Here is a 19698-nt window from a genome sequence, read left to right on the forward strand (position 1 = left end):
ATTATAATGTTGTTTGGAGGTAATTAAGGATTGTGCCTAAGGTTAATCTGTATATTTCATTCTATTGTTTGTCTATTTCTCAGGGAGAAAGACTTCATTTAACATACAGTGTTTAAGAAGGCAAGGTAGCAACGATGACCTGCCCATCCCAGGAACGTACCATCAGAACTCTCCACCCTGCAGAGTGCGTTCACAGGTAATGTTACTAGTTCATTTTCATGAAATGTATTATTTTAGTATTCACATGGATTTTTATTTATTTATTCATTTGATTTATATTTTATTCAATAAGGTGGCTTGGATAATAAAATAAAACATAAAAATAAATGACTTAAAAATCCTTTTTTTGTAATATGGAGATCACATTATCCCACTTATTTGATGCTTTTCAAATGGCTTTTATTTGAGTTGTTTTACACTTTTCTCAGATCTTCAATGGAATAATAATTATTTTGACAACTATGAAAACAAACAAATAGTGACTATAAATGTACGCATTTTAATATTTATTGTGTGAAAATGATTTTTATATATTAAATTATGCTTCACATCAATTTCAAGTATGCGCTTCACTAACACAGCTGTCTGTTTGGTAAAAACATTTTGGAAAAAAGTGTATTAGGGGCAAAATTGTTGGTCACAAAATTGTTGGACCCCACAGCTGTACAAATATGTGACCAACAATTTTGTTTCAAAATATTTTAATTATATGTATTTAGGATACATTAAAATGCTACTTGTGAATGTAGTCTAAGTAGAGAAATTAAACAAGCCTGAAAGTGTTCTACCAGATTTTATTTCCCAAAAGCCCTCAGGGTCTAAAAATGCCTGTAGTTAAAGAAACACCTTATGTTCACACAGTTCCTGCTTGTCAACTGCTTTTTGGAACTGAAATGACTCCCTTGAATATTTACGAGTTACAACATTACTTTTAAGGCCTTCAGTACGAGTTGAAGTCGTGTTTGATCCCACATTCAACACAAAGCTGTGCGTGGAACGCAGATGAAACACCATTCATGTATTTCTGCAGAAAATTTGTTTTACTCTAGAGGAATCGTGTTGATACTGTCTCAATATGATCACTGCGATCAGGATTATAATGACAGCATTGAACATAACCTGTATTACTCAGTCTTTCTTTGTTTCTTTCTCTCGCTCTCAGGGATACGGCAGTTATGATTCTCGTCGCAGCAGCGCAAGATCGTCCACGGGTTCAACAGCATCCTGGGCGAACACCGGCCCTCGACGGGGTCGTCTCCTCTACGCTCCCCTTATCTTGGTTGAGGAGGAGGGAGCAGCAGGGGCTGGTAGTGTGGGCATCTGGGACAAAAAGGATAGTTCCGTTGGAGTGCCTGCGTCGGTTCGGCACCCCGGTTCGGGATGGTACTCGGGACCCTCTGCTGGTGGAGGGGGGCAGCCGTATAGAGCCTACACCACCCTTAGAGTCCCTACCCAACTCAGTCCTCACTACAGCGAGAAGAGAGGCAGCGCTGACAGTCTGGTGGAAGCGGTATGAGTGGAGAAACACTAGAGCATGAGAGCAACATTACAGTAATAACAAAATAACATTACAGACACATTACAGCTGGACTACATCAATATTACAGTAACATTATAACATGTTACAACTAAAACATAATTAACGCAACCTCAAGGGAACATTTCAAAAGTAGCACAGCAACACTGAAGCAAACGTTGGAGCTCTATATAAAATTATTAATGCTGCTGTGATGGTTATATAATATAATATCTATCTATCTATCTTTATATAATTAATAAATGTATAATAATGTAATGTAATATATTTAATAAAATAATTTAGAAATATAAAAAATAATACAATTATATATATATATATATAATATTATTATTATTATTTTTTTTTTATTATTTTTTATTATTATTATTCCTGTGATGGCAAAGCTGAATTTGCAGAATTTCAGCAGTCATTATGGAGTAATATCACATGATTTTTCAGAAATCATTCTAATATGCTGATTTAGTGCTCAAGAAAGATTTCTTATTATTATCAATGTTGAAAACAGTTGTGCTGCCTAATATTTTTGTGGAAAATTATACTTTTCTTTCAGGATTCTGTGATGAATAGAAAGTTCAAAAGAACAGCATTTATTACAAATAGAAATCTTTTGTAACACTATAAATGTCTTTATTGTCTCTTTTGATCAATTTAATGCATCCTTGCTGAATAAACGTATGAATTTCTTTAAAAACAATCTTACAGACCCCAATCGTTTGCATGTATAATGCCATCACTCTCAGTCACTTCAGATCTTTCTTTTTCTCATCCACAGGTCTTGATCTCTGAAGGTTTGGGGTTGTATGCCAAGGACCCAAAATTTGTAGCCTTTGCCAAGCGTGAGATTGCAGATGCCTGTCACATGACCATAGATGAGATGGAAAGTGCTGCAAGTGATCTCCTAAGCCGTGGGGGCTCTGGGGAAACCCAAGGCTTTCGGAACCACGCAGATATGGGACCCATATACAGTGACGAGGAGCCAATCAGGAGCCATGAGGAAGAGGAGCTGGCTGATGAAATGACTTGTGTTACGTCTTTCTGAATAACAAAAAAAGAGCCAATCAGGACATCAGTGGGTGGAGCATCAGAATCCTGACTGACCAATCACATTGTTCATGCTGCTCTGAGTCAGAGAAAGAATCTGGTGAGAAAAAGGAGATTTTGCTCAAAAATATTGAGCGGATCACACTCAGTCTGTGAAAGAGACCAGCTCCGGTTTACCCTGTCTACATGGCAGTTTTAAATTCTTTAAATACAAATCTCTGAAAAGACTCTTTTTATATAAACTGATTATCATGTTGAACATGTTTTATATACGTAAATGTGTTTTTACTCCATCATTCTTGTTTGTCTGTCTATTTTTAAACGTCATTTACAGAGGGATACTCCTACCTAAATATAAAAACTCAATAATTTAAAGTATTTAAATAAATAATTTAATAATTTTTATTAAAAAAATAACAACATCAACACTTATAATATTTTTTTTCTTCAGGTTTGTCTTGCATTTTGTGTGTATGTGTATTTTTTTTTCCAGTTGTCCATAATAGGCTCCTGTGCTTGATCGTTTTTGAATGTGGGTTGAGTCTTTAAATGGTGTTTACTCCAATTCTGACTTAAAATTCAATTTTAAAATAAAAATATCAGCTTGGAACAAAAAGCACACTGTGTAGGAGCAACAAATCCTACTTGTGTCGGGTTGTCCAGAGCCTGGCCGGAATTTTAAGGACATTTTTTAGAACAGTGACAAGTTGTTGTTTTTTTTTCTTCTTTTTTAATTTCATTTTATTATTTTGTTTCTGCTGTTTCATACATGTGGATGATTTTGAAATATTGTTGATATGCCTAGCCACTTTAGTCTTGTCCGTTGCCTATAGGCCAGCCATAGCAACAATGATCTATTCAGTAGGACACAGTTCCCTTTTCATAGGGCTCATTCAATACAAATGGAAAATACTGAACATTTGCTAAAAATAAAATGACCACACATTGCAGATGTGAACTTATCTGTCATACCACATTTCTATGTAATCCCCAGCATTTGCTCCCTTCCAAAACAATTTAACTACTTTAGTGTAAATATACAGAACGTTATTAATAAAAAACACTTCATAATAACTAAAGATTTATATGTGTGATTGAATGAGAGTTTATTTATAAAATATATAGAGTGATGTTTGTAACCCAATATAAAGAGGAAGTGTTTCCACACTTTTTGCAATCTGTCTTTTTTATATTGTCTGGGGTATCAAGGCCTGTTGGTCAGTAATTTTATTGACTTCACCAAATGTAATAAATTAGTAATGAATCATATTTAATTATGAAAACATGGCAATCCAACTTATAGCATTTTTTGGGAAAGCTTTTTGCTAAGCCATTTTGTGATGCAAACATTTTCTGATTGTATAAAGGCCCAGTGACTTAATGGATAAGTCATCAGCCTCCGGAGCTGGGGATTGTGGGATCAAGTCCTGGGTTGGTTTTTACTGTACTGTATGTGTTTATTAGATGTGTTGTGTGCCCCAATTGATTGTCTGATTGGTCGTGGCAGCGGTGTTGCAACAATCTATAGAGATATTCTTAATGTTACTCTGAAAACAGGACACAAGTTTTAATACATTTGAAGTGTTTGTGCTAAATGTGCTTTCAGATAAAAAAAAATTGCTTTGGCTACCGTGTTTGGACCTCCAGGGCCCTATGTTGACTTCCTTAAAGAATTTGCAGATTTTCTCTCAGACCTATTGGTCAACATCAATAAAGCATTGATTATTGGAGATTTTAACATTCACGTAGAAAATAAAATGATGTGTTAGGGGTTGCGTTTACAGATTTACTAAACTCCTTTGGGGTCAAACAAAACGTCACTAGACCAACTCATCATTTTAATCACTGGATTCAATTAAATTGCATGGAACCAATCCTACTGATATAGATATTGTCACTGATCACTATACGTTGTAACATGCATACTGCTGATATTTGCCATATTGTGCCGCTTTATCGACCAGGTAGAACAATTGTCCAAACCACTATAGATGGATTCACAAAGAACCTGCCTGTTCTGTCTCAGAAACACACAAATGAACTTGAGGAAATGACTAGCAGTATGGGCACCATTTTTTCTAGTACATTAGAAACTGTTGTACCCATCAGATTAAAAAAGGTAAGAGTGAAAAGTACTGTGCTATTGTGGAACAGTATTACCCAAGAGAAACTCGCAATCTATAGCGCAAATGCATACAAACTAATTTAAATGTCTTTAGAATCACGTGGAAAGACAGTAAAATGCTCTACACTGTAAAAAATTTAACCGTGATTTTTACGGTAAAAAACCGGCTGCTGTGGTTGCCAGAACTTTACCGTCAAAAATACGGTAGCAACCCGTTATTGGTTTTACAGACTTAACTTAAAATTTACAGTAATAAACTGTATTTTATTATCTGATATAATGTGAATTTACTGTCCTATTGAAGTATTAATATCTGTTTTGTACCACAATACACTGATAACCACCAATCACAGCAGTGATGATAGTCACATGATCAATCAAAGATCACAAGCAGCTCTTCCACAAGAGAGTTAATACTATAGCAGCTGCACAGTGTCATTCACACAAACATTAAACACCATCACGGTAACACACATGAAATTTAAAAAATGCAATAAACATTAATTTAACAATATTAAATGTAACATAAAACCCTAATGCACATAACTGATTAGAAAAAAACGAAGAAAACTATGAAGAAACAGTTATTTCAACAAAAATACATTAAATGTGAAGTCTCACACAGGGAATTGTGGGAATGTCAATTTACGTTTTTTCACTGTAAATTATACAATGAGTTGTTCTTTTTCACTTTCAAAAACTGTAAATTTAACGGTATTTTACAGTAAAATTACATTAAATGTACCATTAGATCTATCACAGTTATTTACCGTATATAGTACGGAAACTTTCTGTTAACCAATTAACAGTTTTTCACTGTAGCATTTTTACAGTCTTTTACCGTTAAAATTAAGATAATTTTTTACAGTGTAAAAGCAGACAGGGCTGAGCTTCTCCACAAACTCATAGAAAATAACCAAAACAATCCAAGGTTTTTGTTTAATACAGTGGCTAGATAAAAAAAAAAAAAAAAAAAAAAAAAAAAAAAAACAGACATCACCTGAACTGAATATTCCATTACAGTTTAGTAGTAATGACTTAGTAATGAAATCGTGAAGAATTTTACTGTTACTGTAAATCTTCAACACTGATTTGAGGTCAGACCGTTTTGCGCTTCAATTATAGTAGTGCAATGTTGGGGAGGGCACTTTCTTTAGCCCTACTGGCCCTCTTGCACAACTGTTCCACTCCTTCTTCCAGACATCTGGATCTATGACAAAAATGTTCCGCGTTATTACTTCTTTATCAAAGTTCAGCATTTCTCAGCCTCATTTACAATAATGAGGGAAATTAAAGCACATGAGTTTTGCCATTAAGACGCCCTCATAACATGCATAGAGAGCCTCTAATGAGTGTTTTCCTTAGCAGTGAGAACAAGACAGCTGCGGTGCTTTGGGCTTCAAAAGGAGGAAGTAGAAAGTGAGGAATAAATGTACTTTTATTATGATGCTGCCTTTTGTGCTGTCCAAAAAATCTAGTAAAGAGGACATTTCACCTTTATTTACCACACCAAATTTTTTTATTATGGATAATATAATACATTACGGATATATAGTATATGATCTGATATGATTGTGAATAATCTTCATTTTGGAAACATTTTCATAGCATTTGTGTTTATTTCCCCTCTCTAAAAATAGTGTACGAGTCATCATTGTCAGTCCATCTCTGTAGGCTGGTTAAGGAGAACATTCTATATTCTATAAAAATTTTTAGTCTATAAAGATCTTAATAAACCGATTCATTATGATATTTTAACAAGATACCTTAAAAGATATAAAGTTTTATGGAGAGCCCAATGAATCCTGAGTGACTGGAACTCCAGAATATCCATACCTCCTACATCATTCTCATAGATTTGAAGTTATTTAACTGTGATGGTGTTGTCTTGTCTTTCATTAGTATTTCATTAGTATTTCCCTATTTGAATCTTAACCTTCCACTATAACACTGCAAAATGAAACGATATAATTCAATCTCAGCACTAGTAGCCATAAGTGCTGAGATTGAATTATATCGTTTCATTTTGCAGTGGTTAGGTTGAACGTTAAGATTCAATTAGGGAAATAACTATTAATGAAAGACTTTAAAAAAAAAAAAAACGGCAGTAGGCTACTAGCCATTGAATGCTATGTTGTGATCAATCACATTCATAATTCACGGCCTCTGCAGTGCGAGCCGCCTTCAATTTAAACAACAACTCATTATAGGGTAAATATCATATTCGAGTGCATCGTTTAAGATTGTGCTACAAGAATCAGGTAAATTGTGACAGGTTAATGATGTCACTGCTCTATTGCGATCAGTGTCGGTCAATTCATCCTGCTTTTTGCGCACCAAAAACGCCTTATCGACGCGCGTGACGCAACTGACGCTGTTCCGTCGACCTTCCCTCCCTCCGCGCGCGGGCTGTTCCGCTTCCATCACTCTCCTCCCGATTATAGCTATTTCTCCTATCTACGAGCAGGCGACTAACATGGATGTTGCAAATCAGGTAGGGCATTTTTGGTGCAAAAAAATATTTTGGTATATTATTGCTGGGTTTATCATGTACATGTTTCTCGTTTGTTTTTCAGTTAGGGTTGATTGTAGACGATGAAGATGCGTTTAGAAATTATGGTGGAAAATGATTATAGGGAGAGGTGCCCTACTGGTGCTGTCCGTCTGTTCACTGCTACAGTCTTTTTTTCGTGACGTTCTCTATTTTCGTTTTTAATAGGCTACATGATTGACGTTATGATTTTTGTATAGTATTTGAAGCAGAACTGATGAAGCGCTAGATTTACTAGACGTATATGACGTATTCATAAAAGGGAATATGCAATTACACAGTTATTAAATAAACATGTAATGGTATGATATCAACATATATTTTGCAATCTTACATTGTGTTTAGTGCGAAAGCGTATCATCAATCCAAAGCGACTGCGCGAGGGCCTTTATAACATGCAGATGCGCTTGTGGAGATGCTCTTTAAAATGGCAGCTGACTTCCATCCCAACACTGTGACTGTGTGACTTTCAGCTCCGAGCTCTGGCCCTTTTGTCTTTTTTTATTTTTTTAATAAATGTTAGGCAATATAGGCAGGGATCTAGAAATCTGTGCCTACTGAATATGACACAATTACATATTGGTTATTAATGTATCACATCATCGGATACGCATTTTGCAAGGTGATGCGAGCTGCGTTCATGTGTAAGCCAATATTACATATTGCAATGAATAATTAAATTGCGTAAAGAGAAGTCCTAAAATCGATTTATTGATTTTTTTTTCGTATGGTGTTTAAAGGAGGACCATCCTCACGGGCAAACAATGGTGTCGTGTGAAACCGCACCTTCCTACGTCATTAGGTCCGAATAAAATCGGTATCACATACCGCAGGTCTGATGAGCAAATCTTTCCAAATTTCATAATAATGTTGTCATGCTTGAAGTAGAAAGAGCTGGCACAGCTAAGCGCCACATCTAATTAATTTGCCCTCAATGAAGGACCTTGCATTTTACCACATTGCTAGAGGCGAACGCCATCAATATCTATTATTGTTATTATTATTTTTTATTATTTTTTTTATTTTGGTGTGCAAAACGATAACGTTTTTAGAAAAATGTCCATTGCTTGCTGTTTAGTGGCGCTGAGATGGCGGTGACGCGCGCGCAGGCATTTTGGCCGTGGTTCAAGGTCCTGGCGACACACCGTTCCCTTCTTTTGCCTCAAGCTTCAGTCATATAGACGTGTATATGAAATATCAAGAATTTACGGATTGAAACAATACGTTGTTGTTTTTTTCATCGTGTCACTGCTTTGATACAGTTTTTTTGTATTTTCTTGTCGATGCTTTAGCATCAGCAGATGCTATGCGTAGGTTTCAAAAGCTTCAAAATAAATGGGCTCTTATATGAGCGAAGGCCTGTTTGTGTAATGAGTCATCGTGGTGAAGAGTAAACCACATCATACATAACACATTTGTATCTATCATTCTGTCTGACCGTCCGTCTATCTGTCATCTAACGTTTTCAAATGTTGTTCTTTTGACAGTTGGTTGCCATTGGGCAGTTCAGGGTGCTGAAAGTCCCATTGGGCTTCATCAAAGCGTTACAATGGGTAAGTTCACATTTTAAATGTAAATATAGTCAAGTTTTAGTTAATTTCAGCCATTAATTTGGAACCAGAGGTTTAAGCAAATGTGTCCCTCATATATTAGATGAAAAGTGACAGTCATCTATATCAGTGGTTCCCAAACCTGTCCTGAAGGACCCCCAGCACTGCACATTTTGGATGTCTATCTCATCTAACACACCTGATTCAACTTATCAGCTCATTAGTAGAGACTGCAAGACCTGAAGTAGGTGTGTCAGATAAGGGGAACATACAAAATGTGCAGTGCTGGGGGTCCTTCAGGACATGTTTGGGAATCACTGATCTATATCATGGTGAAATGGCTACTGTCACTTTTCATATTCTGCCTCATTATGTCTACATATAAATAAAATTTGTATCAAACATGCATTTACTTTACTGAAGCATTCACCACCAATAGAGTTCACAATACAAATGGGTATAAACCTGTTTCTTCAGTTTGCTTTGGTTGCTTTGGGTCGGGAGCTGAATTCTTAATAGCTGTTACTGGTTACCATTGTGCCATAAGCTGAACATTTCTGATTAAACATTTGTATGCATACAAATATATATATTTCAGAGGAGATTCCATTTATTTAATATAATTGTATGAAATATATAAATTACTTTTAAAGGGGTCATGAACTGCATTATTTTATTATTTTATAATGCTTCCTGGGGTGCACTTATAATGTAATTTTTACATAAAAAATGGTCATATTTTAGAAATAAAAGACATTTTTCCTACTCTGATTTTAGAACTCTGACTTGAACGCTCTGTTTGAAGGGGCGTGTCTGTTGTGAGACTTCATTGTAAACACCCACTGCTGTGATTGGCTAACATCTTTGCAAATAGCTAAGTATTACATGTGAAACTTTCTCGAAAACTTTTAGCACATTTTGACTATTTACAGTTCTCAAGGTTAACTAATCGTGAAAAGTGTTGATTATAGCATTATATTTAGATCTATGGCATTATATTTAGATCGTGACATGAATGGTTGCAGTGATGGGCATTCGGCACTCACGAATGCTTTCATCGTAACTAACAGTGCAAACACAATGTAAATAAGAGATTTGTTGATTATATCGGGAGTTTTGGCGAGAGTTCAGAACTCAGTCACTGATAAACTCGCGCTGTTTGATTGACATCTCCAGCGATTGTAAAGGTTAGGTTCTTTGATCGCTTTCTATATATAATTTAATCACAAATTTAAATAACAGATTATTTTCATCCTACTAAGAGAAACAAAGTTGACAGTTTAGTCCGGTTTGATTTACAGACACATAAACAACAATAAACGATTTTGAGACAAAGATCATCTGACTGTACATGAATCATTACATATCAGAAATCACGGGTCACTGGTGACTTTGGTTAGACACGTACACATAATCAGTACAAATCAACGATCAGTAACAAAGCAATAGTGACAATAAAAACATTTTTACTTACATATTTGTACTTTTACTTAAGTGTATTGCGCCGATCCTGTCGGATCCAATATAGAAGGTAAAGCATCGTTTTTTAATTTCAGTCCCTCTGCAAATCCAGCGCCAGAAGGAAGGTTCTGCTGCGATTGTTTTTCCACAACCTGGCACTAAACAACATTTTGCACTCTTCAGAGGCATGTTTATCTCTTAGTTGCTCGATCCAGTGTTAGCATCACATCTGTTATTTACCTACTACTTGTCATGTGTGAATCAGTGGGCGGGGCTACAGTGGGAACGGGGTAGAAGTAGGCGTTGATTTTCTTCTGCAGAGGCGGTCTTTCACCTAAATAGGCACATTCCAAAACGAGTCATTCTCTGGGCTAGGTTTCAATAAAAGCTGTTTTTGGACTAACAAGGAAGCTTTCAGTTCTGAAACTTACAGGATATTCTTATAATATGATGACCTCTTATATGTCAAAAGCTACTTTGATTTCTCAATTCATGACCCCTTTAAATAAACTGGCAGCAGTAATACATTTACATTTATGCATTTGGCAGACGCTTTTATCCAAAGCGACTTACATTGCATTTCAAGGTACACATTTACATTCTTATCAGTTCTTGCTTTCCCTGGGAATCGAACCCATGATCTTGGCATTGCAAGCGCCAACTTATATGCAACTTAATTTTAAAGCATACAAATTCACTTACTGATGTAATTTATTTTGTGTTAAATAGCACCAGTTTCCCTATTCTGGCTGGCTTTTCTCAGATCTTCCTCTGAATTTTTAGCCTTCACGTTTTGAAGCATTAAATAAAAATAAAGGCGGTTTTACCACAAACATTCATGCAGTTCTTGTACTCAGTAATTTGACATTTGAACATTACATTATATAAAGTTTATTTAAAATGTCCGTAATAATTTTTGTAGCTGTTGTGTTGCATTTATTTGGGCAAAGCCAACAATAAAACTACACTTAGTGCTGCTTAAAACACTATACGCCTCTGCTTTGTGGTGTCTATAACAAGTATGTTAATCTACGTTTTTTTATATATAAATATTTTATAAATATTTTTAATATAATCATCATATATAGGCCTACACACAATTACAAATGGAAAGATGCAAGGTTTGTTTCAGAATGCCCACAGTAAAGATACAGTGTCAATTTAATAAACTTTTTGTGAAGTCTATTCACAATGAAAGCATCTAAACTGCAATATTTAGCATATCTAGCAACTTCAAAACGACCAGTATATGCATATATACAATATGATATACGGACTAAATCCAGGTGAAGCTCCAACACAATCTACATACGCCATACCTGAACCTCACAGCTGTTTGCTGCTGCCTGGCGTTTTCAGATCCTCATTTGCATAAACTTGTTTTTTTCCAAATTTTGAACACTCTCGGACACTGCAAGCCACCACCTGAGCGTGTCTCTTATCTTTCAAGGTATTGATGCCATCTAGTTGTCACACAGTGCTCCTTCACTTTGTGCAGAGTAGAAAATGGTATCATCAAATGACAGGCTACATAGTAAAATGTTGAACAAGACCGTTTGTATCCTGTCTGTACTGGACAGGGCACTACCATGTGTTTTAATATATTTGTTAAATATTGTATATATTAAATATATATTAAATATGTTTGTTCAAGTAGGCTACACAACATACATAACCATATGCCATAATTTATTAATAGAAAATATTAAAGTCAATAATTTAAATTGTATCTCTTAATACTCATCTTTGATCACCAAAATGACATATTTAAAAAAAAAATCCTTGAAAAAATTCTTCATGCCTTAAAATAACTTGAATGTAACTCTACACCCTTGCCTCATTTAGTATACGTGGTTCTATGAATATGCAAATTAGCCCCGTCTCCACTCATTCACACCAGCTCAGAGATCCACTCGTTGACGATCACACAGTTGATGTGATTGGTTACAAGGTAGTTTGTGACGTCAGAAACACCAGAAAAACTGCTTTTGTGAGACTGTCTTTGGTTCACTGCAATTTTAAGGAGAAAATACTCAGCAATGGTGTTGACTTATGAATTTGCACATGGTTCGTCTTAAAGGGGTGGTATAATACCCTTTTTACAAGATGTAAAATAAGTCTTTGATGTCCACAGAGTGTGTATGTGAAGTTTTAGCTCAAAATACCCCACAGATATTTTTATATAGCATGTTAAAGGGGTCATATAATGCCATTTTTGTACAAGCTAATATGATACTTTAGGGTCTACATTAAAAGTTTGTAATATACTTTAATTAAAAATTCTCATTAGTATTGTAAGAAAACACTCATTTTACCTGGTCAAAAACAGCTCTGTTTTCAGCACGCCGTTTAAGTGCATGTGTCTTTAAATGATAATGAGCTTTGCTCACCCCGCCCCTCTGTTCTGTGCGTACACAGTTTGTAACACAATAACACAATAACCATAACGCGTTGTTCATTATAAACGTGGGATTATGAATTATATTGAGAACGTCGTACATAGAAAACATGCCGGTAACACTTTAGAATACTGTATCTTACTTACTGCATAACTAATAAGGAATTATTGAGGAACTAAAAGATAATTATTTATTAACACTTAAGTCACTACTGTTAACTACTAAGGAAGATGTGTTAACTAATTAGTATGTAATAGAATTGTATGATTGTGTTAAGTTTCAGTTAGTTAATCAATAACTAATGAATTATGTCATAACTCTTGAAGAACTATTATTAATTATCTATTAATTAATGTGCAAGAAAAATAACTAAGAAGTAACTACTAATGAACAGTCATACACAGGTTACTACAATAAACCGTTTTATTTTAGCAGTGGAGTGGTGGATGAAGTACACAAATCAAGTACTTGAGTAAAAGTACAGATAACCCAATAAAATATTACTCCAGTAAAATGATAAACTATTGGCCTATTCATTTTCAAAAGTACCTTAGTAAAAGTACAAAGGTAATTACTTGAAAAGTAAAAAGCACTGATCAATGTTTTTTATTTTATTTTCTAGCCAGTTTTAGTCATTCTTCAGCACTAATAAGAAAGATAAGTGCAGACATTTACTAGGCTATATATTGATCTGCAAATAAGCAAACTTTTTATTTAATTAGCAAATTGTATCATAATGTATGATAACTTATCTATTTTACAAAGGTTTAGATAATACCGTTAATAATGTGTTTTTTACAGTAAGTTTGATTTGAGTCAGAAGTATGTGGTAATTCTGTATTAATTACTAATGAGTTCCCTATATTCTCACTTTAGAATACTGTTCCAGGTTCCAAGTAATTCCTGAAGAATTATCTAATAATTATTTGTTAATTACCAATTAATTTCCTTATATGGAAAGTAAGAAAGAACACCACAATCGCTTAGACGCCATTCTGCTCATAGACAGTGCTCCAACGTTTCAACAATGACGCGCCGGTCCGCGCGGACTGTGATTGACAGCTCGCTCACGAGCGAGTGCGGGTCTGTGTTGAAACGCTGCTGTCAATCAACAATCGTGGGAGGGGCGTCCGACCGTGTGACGTCACACGGTCGAATGGCTTGATTTGAGAGAGGGGAAAACATATAAGAAGATTTAAAAAAAAAACACTGGATGGATTTTTATCATTTTATGATGGTTGTGTACAGGCACTGCCAACACACATTTCAGTACAATCAACTTGTAAAAGTGCATGTACCATTATATGACCCCTTTAAAATTGTCACTTTTTGAGGGTGAGCAAAAACACACAGTTGTCTGTCCCTTTAAATGCAAATGAGCTGCTGCTCCCGGCACAGAGGGCGGAGCTTCAACAGCTCATTCTTAGCAGCTTCGATTACGTCAGACAAATATCGAGAGACTCAAGCAGAAGTGACAACATGTAGACAACATTTCTGAATGGTTAGTTGAAGAATTTATGTGTAGCTTATGTGTAGTTGTCTTCTAGTCATTGATTAGCATATTCTGTCATGATAATCTATAAATCGCCTTCCAGGCCGGGGTTTTTGTAAATGTTAGGGTTGGTGATGTCACTAACCCGGGAGGAATGTTGTGTAGTCCCTACCAGCCGTTTGTTGTAGTCTTAAAAAGCAATTTCTTGTAAATAAAATATATCCCTTTGCTTTGAGCGTCGCAACTTTGCAGATGTTGTTTATGCTCAAACAGCAGCATTACACACTAACTAAAGTTAGAAAAGTGAAATCATAATCAACCACCCCTTTAAAGCATATTAAAAACACCATATAGACATATAAACAACATTAAAAGCTTGATTTTCACCACAGGGGGACTTAAAATTAAATATAACCATGTCTCGCACTAGAAAAAAAACTATTTTAATCATTAAAGATAATTTATCTCTTTATTTATTTATTCATTACAAGTGATTTCATCACATTTATTACATTTTCTCTGTTTAATTGATTCCCTGAATCATGAAACTCAGTTTAGTTCATTTGGGTTGGTTTTTGTCTTTTTTGGGCTTGGTAATGTGAGCTGATCTGATTGTGTTTGATTTGATCAGATTTGATTTGTTTGGTCTGTCTTGGTCTGTTTTCGCTTGTGTGACCTGACTCTTTATCATAATTATTTAATAGTCTGTCTTGCTTAGACCTTGTCTGGTATGGTGGTTGTGATTATTTGTTCTTTTTAACTTGTTTTTTACATGAAGGCTTTTTTACTGGTTTCTCCTGGCCTCATTTGACATGTTTACTTTGTCTTTGTTTAGCATGGTTTACTGTGGCTTGATGTGTGTCTGTTGTTTTCATCTCCTGTCGTGTTGCCTAGGTTCATAACACAGCCCAGCACAGCGATATGACAGATGGCAGAGTATCTCAGTGAAATTTAATAGCTTCATTCTCCATTCAGTCCCTCCGCCAGCCAAAGTCCATAAGTAATCTCTATGACTCAATCTCCCAGATTCAAATCCTGAAAGGAAAAATAATGTGCTTATGTCCATGTCAGCATGCTGGTTTCACATGGTAAAAGATGCTTTTTTTGGTTTATTTAGTCAGTATTTTAATTGCATTGATGCACAACTCCTTCAGTAAACAGTTTTAATGTGTAAAATACGACATAGAACTATAGAACATAGAACTAATAGAATGTATACTGCAATAACTAAATAAATAAACAGAATCTCCTCTGAAATGTTAATACTGTATTTGTATATGTTTCGTATATTTTCGTATGTATATATGTGTTTAATCAGTCGCTTTGGATAAAAGCATCTGCCAAATGCATAAATGTAAAACCTCTCTCTCTTTTCCAGGTGTTTGCCATCTTTGCATTCTCCACCTGCGGGAGTTACTCCGGCTCCTTCAGGATGAGCGTGGAGTGCAGGAACAGATCAGACAGTGACCTGAAAATAGATGTGGATTTTGAGTATCCATTCAGGTACTTTAACACCTGTGTGGCCATACCGTAGTTGTTTATTTGTTCATCAATATGCATTTTCTTTTTTAGAAACAGCTTATAATGCTGTAAAAGCCCTTTGGTGTTTTATTTGACAGGGTTTTCAATGACCCCTTAATATGATGATCCTTTTTCAAAGGGTCCCCCTTCTTAAAGTGCCCCTATTATGCTATTTTAAAGTTTCCTAATGTTGTTTTGGAGACTCCTATGACAGGTTTACATGCATCAAAGGTCAAAAAACTGTTTCATTTTCTCATAAAATAAATTTGCACATCACCACATTTTCAATAATTCTCAAACGACTCGTCAGATGAATCAATCTCTCTAAATCCCTCCTTTCCGCGAGCTACTCTGCTCTGGTTGGCCAGACCGCTCAGTCTGTTGTGATTGGTTTACCGCATACAGCGCACAGATCAAAAACCAAAACGTCCATTGCCATAACAATGTCATCTCTGTGTGTCCTGAGGCTTCCTACATGGTAAACTAAACACAGTAACGAACAATGACGTCGATTATACCATATCAATGTGAGCCGATGATGAAACACTGGAAGAACTAGTTTTTCAACCCGAACCTCCATCGCAAGGACGACTCGAGCTGGACGTTTCTCAGTGATACACTACTCAGTTTGAGGTACATTATGAGATGTTGCAACTGTAATTCCTCACCATCAGCTTGAACAAGTGCATGTCCATCAACAAACCGATTATTTTACTTATAGGCCTACTTATTTATTTACAGAGTATTTTTCTAATTTATTACGGTGAACATGTGGGAAGTGTATCAATAACAGTGCATACATTAGGCGAGCTCTAGCTTGAATGACTGATGTAACATAAACGTTGGTAGAACAAATCTTGCTCCATGCTTAATCTGTCCAAAAAGTAGTGAGAATGACAGACAATCTGCATTAATAGACACAGTTTTAGGTACCAGTAATAGTGGCCCACAACTGATTAGCAGAAGAATTTCAGTAAGACAGTAATAATGTGAGTTAACCAGTTAGCAGGAGACCTACACAATATAAAACTCAAAACTAAGTATTTTTTAACACCATCTTTCAAGAGCGAGCGGTTTGTGAATCCTGCACTGAACTCCAAGATTTGAGAAGCAGTCGTCAGTGAAATAAAGGGAACACCGCAAAAGTTTACCGATATCATGGTAAAGATTAATTTTAACCACTGATTCTTCACATGTTCGTCCTTGGGCAGTGAAAAAAAAACTGGCTTTACCTTCACATTGTAGAGCACAGCTTCTCCTCAACATGATGCTATCTAGTATCCACAGGAATCAGCTGCTGGTTTGAGGTTCAAGTTTTCCCAGGTGTATGCGCGCGCAATATGCTAATGTTTTGTCTTGATGTCACAACGAAACGGCTTATGACTCGTTTGAAAACGATTCATTTAATTGAATCAGAGTCGACTCTTACTTTTGAAAGACAATAACTTTATATACAGTGCACTTTCAGATTTAAAACTTTGCAGGATGTTTTCATTCACTTAGAGCTATGTTACACACTACATGAAAGGTCATTTTCAAAAATCCATAATAGGGGCCCTTTAAAATATAAATGCAACTATATATCCAAGAACCATTTATATTGTGTGGAACAATAAGTAACATAATATAGTACCATTATATAATACATAATATTATGTATTATCATAAGTTATGTATTAATAATATTATACAAATAAAAAAAAATTCTGAAAAGTTAACATTTATTTTTATTAATTAATTTGTTTGTTCATTCCCTCTTATTTTTATTATTTATTTATTATTATTATTTTATTAAAATTTTTACAGTATTTTTCTCTGAACCCCAGTTTAAACCCCAGTCTGTGCACACTGCTTTTTCAAGTGCTGTTTGCCATCCCAAATACACACTACCAGAACATATGTAATTATTTTTATTTTTTTTCTCATGGTGTGGCATAGTCACTCTAGATTAGTTTAAATGCCGTTGATGTAAATAAGTAAATACTTGCTCAGTAACCCTGTTGCCCTGTATTTCTTCCAGGCTCCATCAAGTGTATTTCGATGCGCCCGCCTGCAAGAATGGCCAAACTGAACGTTTCTTCCTGGTCGGGGATTACTCGTCCTCGGCAGAGTTCTTCGTCACCATAGCCGTTTTTGCATTTCTGTATTCCATGGCCGCTCTCAGCATCTATGTCTTTGCCTTTGAGAAGTACCGCGAAAACAATAAAGGACCACTGATTGTGAGTTTTCTTGTTATGTTATATAAGCATTAAGGCAGCAGTTTGTTAAATGCTTAGTTCACCCAAACAATTATACAGTAAATATTTCATTATTTATTCACCATCATGTCATTCCATGCCTATATGCTATATTTTCCGTGTGATATCACATAATAGCAGCATTTTGAATGTTGGGTGAACTATTCGTTTAATGTAGCAGCTTAGTGTTTCATACAACCCAATCCTGTATGTTTTTGTATAATTCTATATGAATAAAATGATTGCAGGATTTTGGCGTGACGTGTGTATTCACCTTCATGTGGCTGGTGAGCTCGGCAGCATGGGCGAAGGGTTTGTCGGATGTCAAGACAGCTACAGACCCAGAGAAGGTTCTGGAACTGATCCCCGCCTGTGAACAGGAAGGCAACCGCTGCCGTGAAGTTCATGACCCCGTCATGTCCGGTCTTAACACTTCTGTGGTGAGTCAGTTCTGCTCAGCTCTATGAGAAATTCCCTTATTAATATAAAATTTTTTTTTTGATGTAGTTCATCCCAAAATTAAAATTCTCTCATCATTTACTCACACTTGTGCCATCCCTGATGTGTATGACTTTTTTTTTTTTAAACAAAAATGGAAAATAATTTTAGGAAAATAATCAATCTCCATATAATGCCATTGAATGGCTGCCACACACAGCGATCAATACCACCCCAGTGGATGAATCAATGTTTTCTGAAGCAAAATGATAGGTGTGTGCAAGTAAAATACTAATATTTTTGAACTTTTTTAATAATAAATTATCGCTTGAAGTAAGTGCGTTGTGAAGTTCGCACGAGAAGTAACATGAAAGCACAGAGGACTACCACTTCTCACACAAACTTCACAACGTGCCTACGTTTATGTCAAACTGAACTTGTGAACGCACCTACTGTAGGACAGTTGACTGGAAGCAATGATTTATTGTTCAAAAAAAGTAAAAAATATTTGTATTTTTCTTATATTGTACATATCATACCTTTCGCTTCAGACGACATTGATTCATCCACTGGGGTCACATGGATTACCGTCACGATATCTAAATGTGGTTTTTCAAGCATCAACTGAGCGGAACCTATTGCATTATATGGACTCGCAGAGATTACTTTCCTAAAAATCTTTATTTGTGTTTATTTGAAAAAGGAAAAGTCATTTACATTGGGGATGGCACGAGGGTGAGTAAAATATTAGGGTGAACTATAATGTCCTTTAATGTCTCTCTTGTGAATCAAACTAAATTTTAAACTGCATTGTTAACTGTCTATTTCTCTCCAGGTCTTTGGCTTCCTCAACCTGATCTTGTGGACAGGTAACCTGTGGTTTGTATTCAAGGAGACCGGGATCATTGCACCCTTTATGCGCCAACCGCCCGCCCAAGAGAAGCAGCCCGCCCCTGATTCCTATGGACAGGGAGGTTATGGGCAGCCTGACCCGTATGCTGGCTCCCAGGGAGGCTACCAGCCCGACTACAGCCAGCAAGGCTACAATCAGGCTGGAGAATATGGTCAGGCCGGCTATGAACAGCAGGGGGCACCCACCTCCTTTTCCAACCAGATGTGAGTGAAGAAATATCTGAGGAAGCGGGAGATGGCTGGTGAGTGGAAGGTACGTTTTTGGAGATCTTTTCAATCTCAAAATGCCTTTTTTATACTGTACATTATATTCAGGGTTTGAAACTTTTTCACCCACTTCTCAAATTGGCTTCTAAAGTTTTAAGTTACCAGCCATTCAGAACTTCTTCTATGAACTTCTATCTGCTTCATAAAGAAATGAACCAGATTAT

The 19698-nt window shown here is 35.8% G+C and overlaps 2 protein-coding genes across 2 annotated transcripts in view; both read left to right on the top strand.

Annotated features, from left to right (window-relative positions):
- The window catches only part of cacna1fb (calcium channel, voltage-dependent, L type, alpha 1F subunit), a 46278-nt gene extending 43354 nt beyond the window's left edge, over window positions 1-2924 (top strand). Inside the window, exons 46-48 of the mRNA XM_079896143.1 lie at window positions 84-196; window positions 1163-1510; window positions 2313-2924. Of these exons, the coding sequence (XP_079752269.1) occupies window positions 84-196; window positions 1163-1510; window positions 2313-2579 (728 nt within the window). The 3' untranslated portion in view covers window positions 2580-2924. The remainder of the gene's footprint in view (window positions 1-83; window positions 197-1162; window positions 1511-2312) is intronic.
- Window positions 2925-7110: 4186 nt separating this feature from the next.
- Window positions 7111-19520, top strand: sypa (synaptophysin a). Its single transcript, XM_079898049.1, has 6 exons — window positions 7111-7200; window positions 8745-8810; window positions 15538-15662; window positions 17701-17899; window positions 18166-18357; window positions 19191-19520. The coding sequence occupies exons 1-6, from the start codon at window positions 7183-7185 to the stop codon at window positions 19473-19475; spliced, it is 885 nt and encodes a 294-aa protein (XP_079754175.1). The 5' UTR covers window positions 7111-7182; the 3' UTR covers window positions 19476-19520.
- Window positions 19521-19698: the final 178 nt, after the last annotated feature.

This window comes from Squalius cephalus (genome assembly GCF_949319135.1).
Source record: "Squalius cephalus genome assembly, chromosome: 16".
Lineage (NCBI taxonomy): Eukaryota > Metazoa > Chordata > Actinopteri > Cypriniformes > Leuciscidae > Squalius > Squalius cephalus.